The sequence below is a fragment of the Oreochromis niloticus genome, linkage group LG5, assembly GCF_001858045.2.
Source record: "Oreochromis niloticus isolate F11D_XX linkage group LG5, O_niloticus_UMD_NMBU, whole genome shotgun sequence".
In the NCBI taxonomy this organism is placed as follows: domain Eukaryota; kingdom Metazoa; phylum Chordata; class Actinopteri; order Cichliformes; family Cichlidae; genus Oreochromis; species Oreochromis niloticus.
The window spans coordinates 14,069,057-14,084,871 of NC_031970.2; the positions used below are offsets into that span (position 1 = coordinate 14,069,057).

Below are 15,815 nucleotides of genomic sequence, written 5' to 3' on the forward strand. Positions count from 1 at the left end.
TGTATTAGTTTTATGCCAGACATAAGAGGATACAAAACTTTGTAAAAGTTCAAATTTGTCATGGGCTTCCAGCAGGAAGGCTCTAGGAGTTTCTGGATATGACACTATGTATCCATCCATGAAGGAGGAGGAGCTATATGCAGTACAAAGCAGATCTGGGAAAGAAACTTATTCTATGAAGTTTGATTGTCATAAAATTCCAACATAAGCTTATAATACAGTTTTAGTCTGAGGGTCATAGGCTGTAATGCATGGATCCTAGGGTGGAGCTGACATGCTCAAAAGGCTCAGTCACAAATGGCGAGCTTATAAGGCAGGTAGGGGCACTGTGTCTGGTGAATACTTCACTGACAAACTTACTGGCTGCCACCTGTGCTCTTGCCCCTCTAACCACACACACCTTAATCTACTTGGAGAAATTGTCAACAAAACCTACCTTGATTTAATAACCTGACAGATTGAACAGGAAGCAACATAAAACTTGATATCCGCTGCCATTTCTGGCCACAAAAACCTAGACTACAGTTTTACGAGTGTTTGGGAAATACCACGGTGACGTGCAGTGGGGTGGTCATGATAGTAACTGAGCAAGGTACCATGCAGTGTTTAAGGTATTTCAATTGATGCAACCCACATCTGTGCTTTGGGTCTTTATAGGAGAGTAGACCATGGTAAACAAAAGATGATGAGGAACCGTTTCCATTCATGTCTGCACATGGGTCTGTTCCTAGATTTCTGGACAGCTGGGCAGTGACTTGGTCATCTAACTGCATTTGTTTAATATGTGCACGATCTGTCAGTAAAACTGGAGGCACAGTATGGCAATATAAACTACCAATGATGTTGCACTCTGGCAAAAAATCTGTGGGAATGAGGAGGAAAGGGTCAAACTTTTGGAGTCACAAAGACCAGCAGGCTAGTCGGCCGATGGGATCAGGACGAAACATTAGCCACTCGAGGCGGTTGTAATCTGTATATACTGTATATATAGTTACATGGAGGCCCTTTGCATAAGATCTGAAAGGTTCAAGAACTCAAATCACAGCTAAACACTCCTTCCCAGGAGCAGAGTATGGCTTTTCTGATTTGTGCAGGGTTAATAGAGCTGTGATTATAAAATGTATTCCCAAGATGAATGGGGATGCCAGGTTATAGATTATAGCAAAATGCTGATAAAAACATTTGTTCATTAAGTCAATAGATAGCCAAGTAACACCATCAAGGAAGCACAGGCTCACAGATGGATCCATCCACTGGTGAGGTTGGCAAGGATAGGTGTTGTTCTCCAGGATTTAAGCTCATCCTTATCAGAAAACAGAGTTGGTGATAAGCCTAGGTTATGATTGGGTTGGGTTTGGCTCTGCCTTGTTGCAACCTGGGCAAAAGTGAGTTGTGTACCAATTCTGAAATGTAAGAAATATAAAATGACCATAAGTCACCTTTGGTCTGGAGCTCCATGCAAGATCTTACATCAAATTGGGAGGATGATTATGAGAAAAGTGGTGGATCAGCCCAAAACTACATGGGAGGAGCTTGTTAATGACCTTGTACTGGAACTGTTTGTATGCTATTTCTCCAGGCCTATAGGGGGCGCAGGTTTGCACAGTTTGCTATGTTGAGCCAATTAGTTACTAGAAGAAGTGTGATAGGAAGTGTTTGCTCATGAGTGAAGCAAGACATGGTGTGTTTCTTCTGATCCAAAGCCATCCACTCCGTTAAATCCCTTTGAGTGGCAATATGAGTAAGTTTATTAATTGTATTTACCTTTAAGACAAGGTATATAGCATTTTTGAAGTGATTTGGAAACGTTTGATGTGTTTTATATGTCCACATAAGTTCAACCAAAGCTAATGTTTATGTGACATGTCTGTATTCTGTATCATTTCAGTTTCACACTTTTTTGCATTAAATCCTGTCCAAATACAACACGTGCCTGTTCCTTGGAGGAAGTGATGCAAGAGAGAGTTTAGCTGGCTGTGAATCTCAATATAGGACACTGGGTCACATTGGGTGCAACAGTACAGTGAAATCATAGCACTCTGCGAGGGACGTCGAGTGACAGCTCTACTCTAACATGGAGAAATCAGAGGCTGAAGGTCAAAACGACGAGGAAACAAGGTCCACTCGCTCAAGAAAGTCCTCAAAGTCTTCAGGAAGACTGACTGTTAGATCATCTGCAGCATGTTCAAGCAGGTCATCAGCATCAACCCGAGCCAGTATGGCAGCAGCGCGGGCACAAGCAGAAGCTCAAGCAGCAAAAGCCAGATTAGCTTACGCTGAGAAGGAGATGAACATTAAAGTAGAAAAGGCCCGCCTAGAAGCAACTCTGGATGTAATCAACCTCCAAAAGGAAGCGGATGCAGCCTTGGCTAAAGCAGAGGTAATGGAGTCAGCAGCAGCTCAATTTGACAAAGCTGAATCAGGGGAAGAGTGGCCATTGTCACCCCTACAAGTAACCCCAGAGCAAAAAGTGAGTGAATACATAAATAAACACAGCCACACTGACCTGGCCCCAGACATTACATCTCACCATGACGACAGTAAATATCAGAATGAACAATCCAAACAACCAGTAATGTACACACCTCTTTGTCCCAAACAAGAACCAGTGCAGTACTCATTCATGCCACAAGATGGGGCAGAGAGACGACTACAAAGAGATGTAAGTCCGCAGACTCTCCACGATGCATTACAACTGCAGCACAGATTAAGCTCAAATAATAATGCAGACACCATAGCAAGTGACCTCGCCAGATTCTTAGCCAAGAGTCAGCTAATAACTGGAGGACTGTCTAAATTTGACGACAAGCCAGAAAATTACCTTAGTTGGAAAGCCACATTCCAGAGCACTGTTAGGGACCTTTGTCTAACAGCCACTGAAGAAATCAACCTACTCATTAAGTGGCTAGGCCCAGAGTCTTCTGAACATGCCAAGAGATTAAAAGCAGTCAACATAAAGCATCCACCTGCCGGTCTGAACATGATATGGTTGAGACTAGAGGAATGTTACGGCTCACCAGAAGCAATAGAAAACTCCCTGTTTGCCCGAATACGAGACTTTCCAAAACTCTCCAGTAAAGAACCACACAAGCTTCGCGACCTGTCAGATCTGCTGTGTGAACTCCAAGCTGCAAAGCTAGAAGGTTATTTGCCTGGTTTAAGTTACCTCGACACAGCTAGGGGAGTACATCCAATTGTGGAGAAGCTGCCCTTCCATCTTCAAGAGAAGTGGACAATGGTCGGGTCAAAGTTTAAAGAAGACCACAATGTTAGCTTCCCACCATTCTCATTCTTTGTTGAATTTGTGAAACGTCAAGCAAAAGCAAGGAATGATCCAAGCTTTACCACACCTTTCAACACAACTCTTTCCTATGTCAACCACATGCCCAGCTACAGAAAAGAAAAACCGTTAAGCAACCACAACCAAAGGTCATCAGTTACAGTGCACAAGACGGACGTATCATCAGAGGGATCAAAGGCGAAAAAAGCAGACGAAGACATTGAAAGACAGTGCCCCATACATCACAAACCCCACCCACTCAAAAGATGCAGGGGCTTTAGAGCTATGCTGCTTGAACAGAGGAAGAGGTTCCTCAGAGACAATAGCATTTGCTATCGCTGCCTTGCTTCCACCGGCCACCAAGCCAAAGACTGTACAGTCACGATTAAGTGTGAAGAGTGCAATAGTGACAAACACTTGGCAGCTCTTCATCCTGCCCCAACACTGCAAATGCCCAAGCCTCCTTCATCTCCTGAAGTGCACGGCGGGGAGCAAGCAAATCCACAAGACCCGGATGTTACTGCCACATGCACAGAGGTATGTGGAAACGAAATCACAGGAAGATCCTGTTCTAAGGTTTGCTTAGTGCAAGTCTATCCCAAGGGTCAGCGAGACAACGCCAGAAGGATGTATGCAATAACTGACGATCAAAGTAACCAGTCACTTGCAAAGACAGAGTTTTTTGACATATTTAACATACAAACCACACCTGAACCATACATGCTGAAAACTTGTAGTGGTGTAACACACACGACTGGTAGAAGAGCATGTGGCTACATGGTTGAGTCATTAGATGGTAAAATGAGTTTCCCTCTCCCCACGCTCATAGAGTGCAATGCCATCCCTAACAACAGGGAAGAGGTGCCAACGGCAGAAGCTGCTTTACACCACCCACACCTGAAAGCAATAGCCTCTCGACCCAAGTGCAGACATTCTGTTGCTGATAGGACGCAACCTTCTGAGAGTTCACAAAGTGAGGGAGCAAATCAATGGCAGAGATAATGACCCATTTGCACAGAAGCTTGACCTGGGCTGGGTTATCATTGGCGATGTGTGTCTTGGCAATGCCCACAAGCCAAGTAAAGTGAATGTTCTGAAAACCTATGTATTGGACAATGGACGCCCAAGCTATCTCACTCCCTGCGACAGTCACCTTAGTATAAAGGAGGACTTCAGTCTGGGCCAAACCAAAGCCATCTCCAATCAACTGCCATCTGCTCATTCACACCAAAGGCCCACAACTGAGAATTTGGGAGACTCTGTGTTTTGTCACACCAGTAACGACAACCACCTTGCTCATTCAGCTGAAGATGTAATCTTTTTGAAAAAGATGGCAGGCTTCTTCAAGGACAATACAAACAGCTGGGTTGCACCACTCCCATTCCGAACCCCCAGACGCAAACTCCCAGATAACCGGTCCTACGCCTACCAACGGCTCATGACGTTACGACGTACGCTTGACAAGAAACCAGAGATGAAAACACACTTTGTGGAATTCATGCAGAAAATGCTAGATAACCAACACGCAGAGCTCGCACCACCTCCCAATAAAGACAAAGAGTACTGGTATCTCCCGATATTTGGCGTGTACCATCCACAAAAGCCGGGGAAGATACGTGTGGTGTTTGATTCGAGTGCGCAGTTTGATGGAGTGTCCCTCAATGAGGTGTTGCTGTCCGGCCCGGACCTGAACAACACGCTTTTGGGTGTGCTGCTTCGCTTCAGGAAAGAACCAGTCGCAGTCACAGCTGACATTGAACAAATGTTCTACTGCTTTGTAGTCCAAGAAGATCACAGAGACTACCTTCGCTTTCTTTGGTACAAAGACAACGACCTTGGCAAAGACGTAGTAGACTACAGAATGAGGGTGCATGTTTTTTGGTAACAGTCCTTCCCCCTGCAGTGGCAATTTACGGGCTGAGACTGGCAGCAAGGGAAGCAGAAAGTGAGTTTGGAACTGATGCCCGAGACTTCGTAGAGCACAACTTCTATGTCGACGACGCATTAAAGTCTTTCCCAACTGCACCTGAGGCTGTTGATGTCCTACAGAGAACTCAGAAAATGCTTGCCCTGTCAAATCTACGTCTCCACAAGATTGCTTCCAATAAAGTGGAAGTGGTGAGTGCATTCCCCCCTGAGGATAGGGCCAAAGATATCAAAGATCTCGATTTAACAACAGATGAGCTTCCAGTCCAGCGCAGCTTGGGGGTAAGTTGGAATCCCACAACAGACACATTCACATTCCATGTTCCACAAGAGCAAAAACCCTTCACTCGCCGGGGCGTACTCTCTACAGTGAACAGCTTGTTTGACCCTCTTGGTTTGCTTGCACCTGTAACCATCAAAGGCAGACTTCTTCTCAGAGAGCTCTCCAGCAGCAATCTTGAGTGGGACAGTTCCTTACCCCAAGACATGTACGATGGCTGGAGAAGGTGGCATGACTCGCTGCGAAGTCTAAGAAATCTGCACATTCCCCGCCCCTACGTCACGTTCTCCATCTCACAAGCCACATTCATTGAACTTTGTGTGTTCTCAGACGCTTCAGTGAAAGCCATCGCTGCGGTAGCTTACCTGAAGGTCACACATGAAGATAGGCACAGTGAGGTCGGATTCGTTATGGGTAAGGCCAGACTAGCTCCTGTACCAGAACCGACCATTCCTCGATTAGAGCTGTGCGCCGCAGTGCTTGCTGTGGAGATGTCAGAGCTTCTCACAGTAGAACTAAACATAAAGATTGACAAGACAACATTCTACACTGACAGTAAAGTGGTGTTAGGATACATTAACAATCAAAGCAGAAGATTCCATGTATATGTGAACAATCGTGTACAGAGAATCAAGCAGTCTTCCCTACCAGATCAATGGAGATACGTCCCATCAGAGCACAATCCTGCTGATCATGGCTCTCGGTCTGTACCAGCAGAAAAACTCTCTGGTACTTCATGGTTGTACGGCCCAGCATTTCTTCTCAATCATGAGACTCTCTCCCCAGAAAAGGGTCCATTTGAACTTGTCGATCCAGAGTCAGACATTGAAATTCGACATAAAGTCAATGTGCTTGTGACCACAACTGCTCCGGGTGCCTTGGGTTCATCACGCTTTGAAAGATTCTCAAAATGGACTTCCCTTGTCCAAGCGGTGGCCTACCTTCGCCACATCTCCCACAGTTTCAAGTCTAAAGATGGTGATGCCTGTAGCGGCTGGCATCTTTGTAAGGCTAGTCTCACAGATGAAGCATTATCTGAAGCAGAGCACACGATCATCAGGTGTGTCCAGCATGAAGTTTATGCAGAAGAAATAAAATGCATCATGGCAAAACGAGACTTACCACGCAACAGTGCTCTTCACAAACTTCATCCCATCATCGATGGCAAAAACTTACTGCGAGTAGGAGGTCGACTTGCAGAGTCTGGCTTGCCGAGTCATCAAGCTAACCCTCTTCTGATACCAGGGAAGCATCACATTGCAACACTGCTCATTCGACATCACCATGAAGCCACCCAGCACCAAGGAAGACACTTCACTGAAGGGGCTGTGAGAGCAAGTGGCTTATGGGTAGTTGGGTCTAAGAGGTCTATCAGCAGTGTAATCCACAAATGTGTCACCTGCAGAAAGCTTCGAGGTAGAACAGAGCAGCAAATCATGTCTGACTTACCTGCCGAACGCCTTCAGACGGACCCCCCATTCTCTTATGTTGGTCTCGATGTATTTGGACCGTGGGAGGTTTCAACACGCCGCACCAAAGGTGGTCAAGCAAACAGTAAGAGATGGGCAGTCCTGTTCACTTGCATGTCTACACGGGCTGTTCATATTGAAGTGATTGAAACTCTGAGCTCTTCCAGTTTCATCAATGCTCTTCGCAGGTTCTTTGCGATCAGAGGCCCCGCCAAGCAGTTGAGATCAGATTGTGGAACCAATTTCATCGGTGCCTCCAAGGACCTAAAGTTGCATTCCCCAAAACCTGGTGAGACAAGTGTGGATGACTACTTACGCAAGCAGAGGTGTTCCTGGGTGTTTAATGCTCCTCACTCATCTCACATGGGTGGTGCCTGGGAGCGTATGATAGGCATCTCACGACGCATCCTAGACTCGATGCTCCTACAAGCAGGAAACCCTACACTAACTCACGAGGTCCTGACAACGTTAATGGCGGAAGTCACGGCTATTATCAACGCAAGGCCCTTGGTACCCGTTTCTTCGGATCCAGACGCTCCCTTAATCCTGACCCCCTCAGCTCTGCTCACCCAGAAGTTCGATCTGATCCCAACTCCACCTGGGGATTTCACCAAGGCCGACATATATACACGTCAGTGGAAGAGAGTTCAAGCCCTTGCTGACACATTCTGGGCCAGATGGCAGAGGGAGTACCTTCACATGCTCCAAGGTCGTCAGAAATGGCAGCGCAGCAAACCAAACTTGAAGGAAGGAGACATTGTTCTTCTGAAGGACAAGCAACTAAAAAGAAATGAGTGGCCTATGGGTGTCATCGTGAAGACACTTCCAAGCAGAGATGGAGTTGTCAGAAAGATGGAAGTGAAGGTGACACGTGACAAGATTGCAAAGACATTCTGTAGACCCATTTCGGACTGTATCCTTCTTCTGAGAGATTGGTCTAACATGTAAATAGTGGCATTCTTAAAATAATGCCAGGCGGGGAGTGTACTGGAACTGTTTGTATGCTATTTCTCCAGGCCTATAGGGGGCGCAGGTTTGCACAGTTTGCTATGTTGAGCCAATTAGTTACTAGAAGAAGTGTGATAGGAAGTGTTTGCTCATGAGTGAAGCAAGACATGGTGTGTTTCTTCTGATCCAAAGCCATCCACTCCGTTAAATCCCTTTGAGTGGCAATATGAGTAAGTTTATTAATTGTATTTACCTTTAAGACAAGGTATATAGCATTTTTGAAGTGATTTGGAAACGTTTGATGTGTTTTATATGTCCACATAAGTTCAACCAAAGCTAATGTTTATGTGACATGTCTGTATTCTGTATCATTTCAGTTTCACACTTTTTTGCATTAAATCCTGTCCAAATACAACACGTGCCTGTTCCTTGGAGGAAGTGATGCAAGAGAGAGTTTAGCTGGCTGTGAATCTCAATATAGGACACTGGGTCACATTGGGTGCAACAGTACAGACCTAAAGGCAGTTGGGACCACAGTCACCAAGAAGACATTTGGTAACACACTATGCTGTAATGGACTGCAGCAAAAAGGCACATGTATAGGCCCATCTTATGTTTGCCAGTGAACCTAAATCTGAATCTAAATGATTCAGAGAAGACTTGGGAGAAGGTTATTTGGTAAGACAAAACCAAAATCAAGCTCTTTGGCATCAACTTTGAAGGAGTGCTTAGTATGAGCACAAGAACACCATCCCTACATCCTTAGAAAACCTTATATGCTATGCTAGGCTTTCTCAAAAAGTGTTTAACGTGTACGTTTAGTATATGCTTTCATAAGCCTGTGTGTGAGACCTCAAAATGAATAATATCTTCCTCAAATTAGGTTGAAATATAAAAGACAGTTTTTCCTTTCTTATAGGGCTTTACAAGAAAGTGAAAGTTTTAATGATATTCAAGGGAGGCAGTGTTATTCTTTTCACCTTGTTCTGACCTTAGTCCAGTCATATGGTGGTTTATCTTAGTTTTCCCTTACTTTATCTTATCTTAGTTTTGTATGAACATAAAAGATTAAGATCTTATCTATAGAAACTCTGTATCACTGTAGTAACACTGTATCACTGCAGACCATTGTTATATTTTTTTTTTCTATCCAATCATGTGCCCTACAGTAGTTTGAAAACCATGGAGCCAAGGTAAATACAAATTTGCTTTTCTTTTTCTCTAGCTTTAATTGCTTGTTCTTATCTAAGTATAAAATAATAAAAATACAGGTCAGAAAGCCTTCCTAAAATATGAATATAGCCATGAGCAACACAGCTGTGGTGCAGCTCCAGTGTCACTATCCAGTCGCCTGCCCTGTGTTAGATTATAATTGTCTCATACTGAGATTCAACAGTCAGCCTCATATATGTCCAATTTAAAGCCAATCCATTTCACACACTTTCCACAACACCACAGGCAAATAGTCACGGCCACAGTTGTAGCCATATGCTAACATGTCGTTAGCATGGAATCTCTTCGCTGTGAGTGAAGACACAAAGGTTCTCCAAAGAAAACCACAGGGGGAAACACACACACACACACAAAAATGGTAACAAAAAATCTAGTCAGACACTTAAATCATCTTCACCCAATTGATATGGACATGTTAAAGAAGCTAACATAGGACAAGTGTCTTGCCTCTATATTAGCAAAGCAGTTATGAGGAAAATTATAGAGATAACTGGAAAAGCAAAAATGGGTGTGTGTCCTGATAAGATTAATTTTTGTTTGTACATGCTGTCAGTTAAATTTTTTAGAAAATCAGAATTGGCAAAAATCGGTGTTAGTTGGAAAAATTGTAATTAAAAATAAACCAGTAGCAGTAATATTTGTAAACACTGCAGCTGCTGTTTTGTAAATCGATCTTTGATTTTGTAAAAAATGAGAAGTTTTTATATTAGTGTATTTTGCAGTATTATTTAAAAATACTAACATGGTGCACTAGAGGTCAAAATATATTTTCACAAATAAATTGTTTGATAGATATTTAATGGTTTAATACTATTCAGACCCCTCTAGAGTCCTTTTTTAGGCTTATTAACAATCTTCTTGAATAATGATATGTGTCAGATTTAACATTTTTTACTTTTCCTGTGTGGGAATAAATACAAATTTCTACTTTCTGTACCTTTGTGTATCTCGTTACCTATGTAGGACAGGGGCTATACATGTAGGTGATCGGATCTTGGCTATCAACAGTGTCAGCCTGAAAGGGAAGCCGCTGAGCGAAGCCATCCACTTGCTGCAAATGGCTGGAGAGACGGTCACTCTCAAAATAAAAAAACAGCTTGACAGTAAGTATATAAACTAGTAACAGTAAGATGCATTTTAAATCTGTCTTTTGTGTGCAGTGTTGGCTAACGCGTTACCGTTGCCACATTACATTTTTCAGTACTGCAGTAATGTAACACGTTACTGTGCTAAATTCAGTAATCACAGTTACAAATAACATGTTACTTGCGTTACAAAGGTTCTTCCGTTATCTGCACACCAGGTGAATAGAACAAAAACCTTGCGTAGAATCAGATGATTTCAGTTCCTGTGCAGGAGGTGAAAATAGGAAAGTAATACAGCAATACAGCTTTTGCGGGGCGAAGATATGGAAACCCTGTTGTTTAAAACATGCATACAATATTCGTACTTTATAAGTGGTATGTAACAGGTTAGCTGTTTGCAACTCATATCCTAATAGGTCTGATTTAAAACCTGTTTATAGGTAAATGCAGAGAAGAGGTCAGTAGGTTAACCAGTTCAAGTTTCATTTTGTCTCTTATAAGCATTTAATGTTGAAAAGTATACATGTAGTAAAAGTTTCACGTATGTATTTTACCAAGTTAACAATTAGAGTTAACCTTTAAATTAAATTGGCCTCTTTTTTTTCTTCAAGACATAGAAGACAGGAAGGCAGCAGATGTAGAGGACACAACAGAAAATGAGATCAGTGACCCTGAGGAGGACGATTTGACAGACAGCCAACAAACCAACAAGCTATCAGAGCTCTACTCCACAACAATACCCAGCGTTGACTCTGCTATGGAGTCATGGGATGGCTCAGGGCTGGATGCAGGCTATGGGAGCCAGGGTAAGCTGCATTTGAGCGTGTGTAGAAAGTGAAATGTCAGGATGTCTTAACCCTGTACGAAATATGTTAATGAAAATCACTTACCAAAGAAGGAATATATTAAAAGCACTCTTTCTTGTATTTGGTCATTTGTTCTATCCTCTTGTAGGTACATACACCCATCAAGCAGCTGGTATCGCTCTCCACCCGCATGAGTGGCGTAGTGCCAAGCAGCAACGAAGTACCACGCCTCCTCCTGGACGTCGGAAGAACTACCCGTTTAGTGACGGAGGCTTCAGTGAGGATGACTGGGACAAACCACCAGGGTAGGTCTGAATTTAGTTTTAGCTACAAAGCTGTTCGTTGTGACTGTCTTTTTTTTGTGTATCATACACTTTTCTTTTGATATCACCTTTTTTATGTATAAAAATCCATATAAATGTTGACTTATTGACTAAGGGCCATTGTAGGCTGTCTGCACTCACTTGATTGTACAGTTTATTTGTGTGTGTGTGTTTTTTTTATCCCTCAGCTGTAAAAAGAAATGATGGGGTGACCTTGACCTCAAGGTCAAGGTGATCTGACCTTGACCTCAAGGTTTTCTCAAAATTTGTGAACATTCAAATGTATACCATGGGTGCATCTACTAGGAGGCTGAGGGGAAGCACAAGTAGTCACCAGTACTTTTATTTTTATCTAGTTATAGTATTTTTAATAAAATAATAGTTAAAAAAAACAAAAACAAACATGAATAATATGTTTTTATTAATCTGCTGATGAGCTTCCCGATGAGCACAACGCAGCCATCATACAGGTTGCTTTAACTGTTAAGTGATATTTTAATTAATGCGGCTTAATGCTCTTTTTTTGTTACTTTTACACTTCAAAGCAAACAATAGTGTGCTAGTGTTGGTAATAATGTCAGTTTATAGTCTGTTAATCATTAGTTAAAGGTAGCTGTAAAGTTTTACATTTCATTTATATTTGTTAATGTTAAAATGTTTAGTTTACATTTGGCCCTGCTTTATTTTAGTGCGAAATTAATTCTAAGTAAATGAAATACATTGTAAATGGGGTTTTTTTTATACATCTGTACAAAGAGCCACAATTTCAGAACTTAGGGGCTTATTTAATAGGTTAGCTATCTGTTCAGGTACAAAGTGTATATTACAAAGGTTTAAATTAACGGTTGTTTACCTTGGACTGCTCAATGGTGACTGTGCTTCCCTGAGCCTGGTTCTGCCAGAGGTTTTTCCCTCCCAGTGATGCCAAGTGGTTGCTCATAGGGATCATCAGATTGCTCGAGTTTTCTTTGTTTCATTGTAGGGTTTTTACCTGACAATATAAAGCTCCTTGGGGTGATTGCTTTTGTGATGTCAGTTCTATATTAATTATTATATTGTGGAATGATTTGCCAATACAGCTCAGACAGGCTCCTTCACTTTTAGTCCCTGGCCTTTGACACAGTGTGAAATTGACTGTGATTTCAATCTACTTTTTATATACTCTAAAGATGTTTTGTTTTCTGTATCTTTTACCCTTTGGCCCGTGTTTGTCTTTCATGTTTGGTGGTATTGAACAGCCCTGTTGATGTTTCTAAAGCTGTTTTATGAATACAGTGCTATGGTATGGTGTGGAATGGTATGATATATTTCACAGCTATAGATCTTCAAAATGCATGAGCTTATTTTCTGTAGGAAAGGATTTTATCTTTAACACTATTTTACTGTGCCAGTATCAGCACCAAGAGCTCATGGCGAAGGGTACACCTCATTGCAGAGATTGAGTCATGAAGTCAGTGCTACTGTGAATCTGTAGTACCTGTGTCTTTGTGTATCTCTGTGTATAGCTGTGATGAGTCAGAAGGCTAAGGCTTGTCAGCATGTTAAAGTTACATAACACTTCTGAGGGTGTACAGCGAGAGAAAGGGATTTTCGAGGAAAAAAGAAAAATCAGTAAAACAATGAAAGTGAATTAATCGTGTTAGTTGGGGACATTCTGGGTTAAATGATTACTTTTGTTCGGTTTAACCATGACAGATACAGACAGTGTGTGTACAGATTCTGTGTCCTTAACGCCTTTTTGTAAGTGAAAGTTAAAGTGCTAAATCAGGCACACTGCATGTCATGTAGCCAACTATTCTCTGCACTTTAGATAAATAAATATTATAATTATAATAATTATAATTAAAATAATTAAATATTTAAGAGAAAAATAAATTTTGCACAATACACAAAGTGTGATCAAAAGGCAGATCCATGAAGACAAAGCTTAAATATGTTTGTCTTGCTTTGCATGGTTTTCCCCTTTTATAGTACCCAGCAACAGAGAAAATCCAGCAAAATGGGTGCGGAAACTTGTTTTATTTGTGTGTGTGTGTGTGTCTGTTTTTGTGTGGCAGATTTATTGGCCAGCAACCAGATGGCATTCTATTGGATCCAGAAGACAGTTTCTGGTGTCAAGCTCTGGAGGACCTGGAGACCTGTGGCCAGTCAGAACTACTAAGAGAAATAGAGGTTAGTTAGTATTTTTCACAACTGCAGTTTACTTTAATGTACAGCATGTTTATTTGCCTGATGTGGATATCTGTTCATACAGTATCTGTATATACACTTCATAGCTAATTTGTCTTTTATACTGAAGAGCAGCATGTAAAGACTAAAGCAAGGCTTTAGTGGATATGATTGCAGGCATTTTAGTTCTGCTACGTATAACCCCTCAACATAGCATTATAAATCCACCTTTATGTACGCTCAGTGATGTAATAGCAAATCAAATCAAATCACTTTTATTGTCACATCACATGTACAGGTACACTGGTACAGCACATGCGAGTGCTTGAACATGCGAATTCTTGTGTGCAAGCTTCACAAGCGACAGAGGTGTGCAAAATACAATAACATAAGAACAATAACGTAGGGGCTGGAGCCTATCCCAGCTGTCATAGGGCGAGAGGTGGGGTACACAAAGACAGACAACCATTTGCGCTCACATTCACACCTATGTGGCAATTTGGATTAATCAATTGGATATTGTGCAAAACAAGTGGCATTTATGTACAGTAAAGGTGAGGTGTCTATGAAGTGTTCAGCAGTCTGATGGTCTGATAGAAAAAGCTGTCTCTCAGTCTGCTGGTTCGGGACTGGATACTGCAGTATCGCCTGCCTGATGGAAGTAGTCTGAACAGTTTATGGCTGGGGTGACTGGATTCTTTGATGATCCTCCCAACTTTCCTCAGGCACCGCTTCCTGTAGATGTCCTGGAGGGAGGGAAGCACACCTCCAATTATCCTTTCGGCACACCGCACCACTCTCTGGAGCGCTTTGCGGTTGTAAGCGGTGCTGTTGCCGTACCAGGTGGTGATGCATCCTGTGAGGATGCTCTCAATGGCACAGCGGTAGAAGGTCCCGAGGATGCAGGGGCTCATGCTGAATCTTTTCAGTCTCCTGAGAAAGAAGAGGCGCTACTGCACCTTCTTCACTGTTTTGTTTATTTGTACTGACCATGTGAGATCCTCCACCAGATGTACACCTAGGAAACGGAAGCTGCTCACTCACTCCACAGCAGCTCTGTTGATGGTGATGGGGATGTGTGCTTCTCTGCACCTCCGGAAGTCCACTATCAACTCCTTTGTCTTTGCGACGTTGAGGGTGAGATGGTTGTCTCGGCTCCAGTGGGTCAGGGCGCTGACCTCCTCCCTGTAGGCCGTCTCATCACCTTTGGTGATAAAACCCACCACTGTAGTGTCGTCCGCATACTTCAAAATGATGTTGGAGTTGCTAGTGGCCGTGCAGTCGTAGGTGTAGAGTGAGTACAGGAGAGGCCTCAGTACACACCCCTGTGGAGCACCAGTGTTCATTATGACGGGGGATGAGGTGTTGCTGCCCAATCTGACCAATAGTATTTAAACCAGTAACAGATTGTGCTGAACGTATGAATGTTTGTCAAACAATCACATTGGCAAGCACTCAATGCTTCCAAATGGTTGGTTACAAAGTGGTAACTCAACTTGTTTCAATTTGTTGCAGGCATCCATCATGACAGGCACAGCCATCAGTCTTGGTGTAGATGGTGTCAACAAGCCTCCATCTGAGCCCATACTGACCCACAGCAGGATGAGCCCATTGCGGCGAAATTCTCTCCTGCATCAAGGCAACTTGCACCACCAGGGAACACACCTCCATCAGGGTGCCCATCTTCACGAGGAAGCCCACCTGCATGAAGAGGCTCAACTTCACCAAGGTTAGTCACTGATATGACAGAACCAAGGGTGGTTGCTTCCAAATTTTAAATAAATAAAGTATAATTTTACATATGGTTTTATACCATGTATAGAAGGATTACTTGTTAAACAGTTGGTGAAAAACACTTACTTGCAATATGTTTGCCACTCAGACCCCCATCTGCACGAGGAGGCCCATTTCAACCAGGAATTGCACCTACAACAAGGGGTCCACATTCACCAAGATATCCAATCCCCTCTCCTGCACCACGAGCCCAAGTCAAAGGCCTCACTGAGAGTATCAGAGAGGACATGGGAGTCCCGTCGGATCAAAGAGGAGATGCAGGGTATTCTGTCACCAACACCACTAGAGCTTCACAAAGTGAGTTCAGAGAGAACTGGACAAAATATGTTTTTTGATGTGGGTTAGGATGAAATATTGAGAATATTAGGTAAACTTGCAGTAGATAATTAGAATTCAACCAAAAATATTAATGTAACCATTCAAGCTGATATTCCTGTTAAAGTTTGTAAGCACTGGTATCTGTTCCAAACTTTAAAGTACACATTTTGACTTGACATAGAAG

The 15,815-nt window shown here is 42.6% G+C and overlaps 3 protein-coding genes across 12 annotated transcripts in view; all 3 read left to right on the forward strand.

The window, feature by feature from the left end:
• The window catches only part of LOC100691544 (glutamate receptor-interacting protein 2), a 245,317-nt gene that overhangs the window by 221,650 nt on the left and 7,852 nt on the right, over nucleotides 1-15,815 (forward strand). For all 10 annotated transcript variants that reach the window (XM_025907173.1, XM_025907176.1, XM_019359146.2 and 7 more), the window contains exons 18-23: nucleotides 10,100-10,239; nucleotides 10,833-11,027; nucleotides 11,176-11,332; nucleotides 13,408-13,522; nucleotides 15,035-15,248; nucleotides 15,402-15,610. In XM_025907173.1, coding sequence (XP_025762958.1) covers nucleotides 10,100-10,239; nucleotides 10,833-11,027; nucleotides 11,176-11,332; nucleotides 13,408-13,522; nucleotides 15,035-15,248; nucleotides 15,402-15,610 — 1,030 coding nt within the window. The remainder of the gene's footprint in view (nucleotides 1-10,099; nucleotides 10,240-10,832; nucleotides 11,028-11,175; nucleotides 11,333-13,407; nucleotides 13,523-15,034; nucleotides 15,249-15,401; nucleotides 15,611-15,815) is intronic.
• On the forward strand, nucleotides 1,540-4,302 carry LOC109202248 (uncharacterized). Its single transcript, XM_019359151.2, has 2 exons — nucleotides 1,540-1,741; nucleotides 1,889-4,302. The coding sequence occupies exon 2, from the start codon at nucleotides 2,075-2,077 to the stop codon at nucleotides 4,280-4,282; it is 2,208 nt and encodes a 735-aa protein (XP_019214696.1). The 5' UTR covers nucleotides 1,540-1,741; nucleotides 1,889-2,074; the 3' UTR covers nucleotides 4,283-4,302.
• LOC109202247 (uncharacterized) lies at nucleotides 5,321-8,422 on the forward strand. The gene is made up of 2 exons (XM_019359150.2): nucleotides 5,321-8,133; nucleotides 8,281-8,422. Exon 1 carries the CDS (start codon nucleotides 5,342-5,344, stop codon nucleotides 7,901-7,903), a length of 2,562 nt encoding a protein of 853 aa, XP_019214695.1. The 5' UTR covers nucleotides 5,321-5,341; the 3' UTR covers nucleotides 7,904-8,133; nucleotides 8,281-8,422.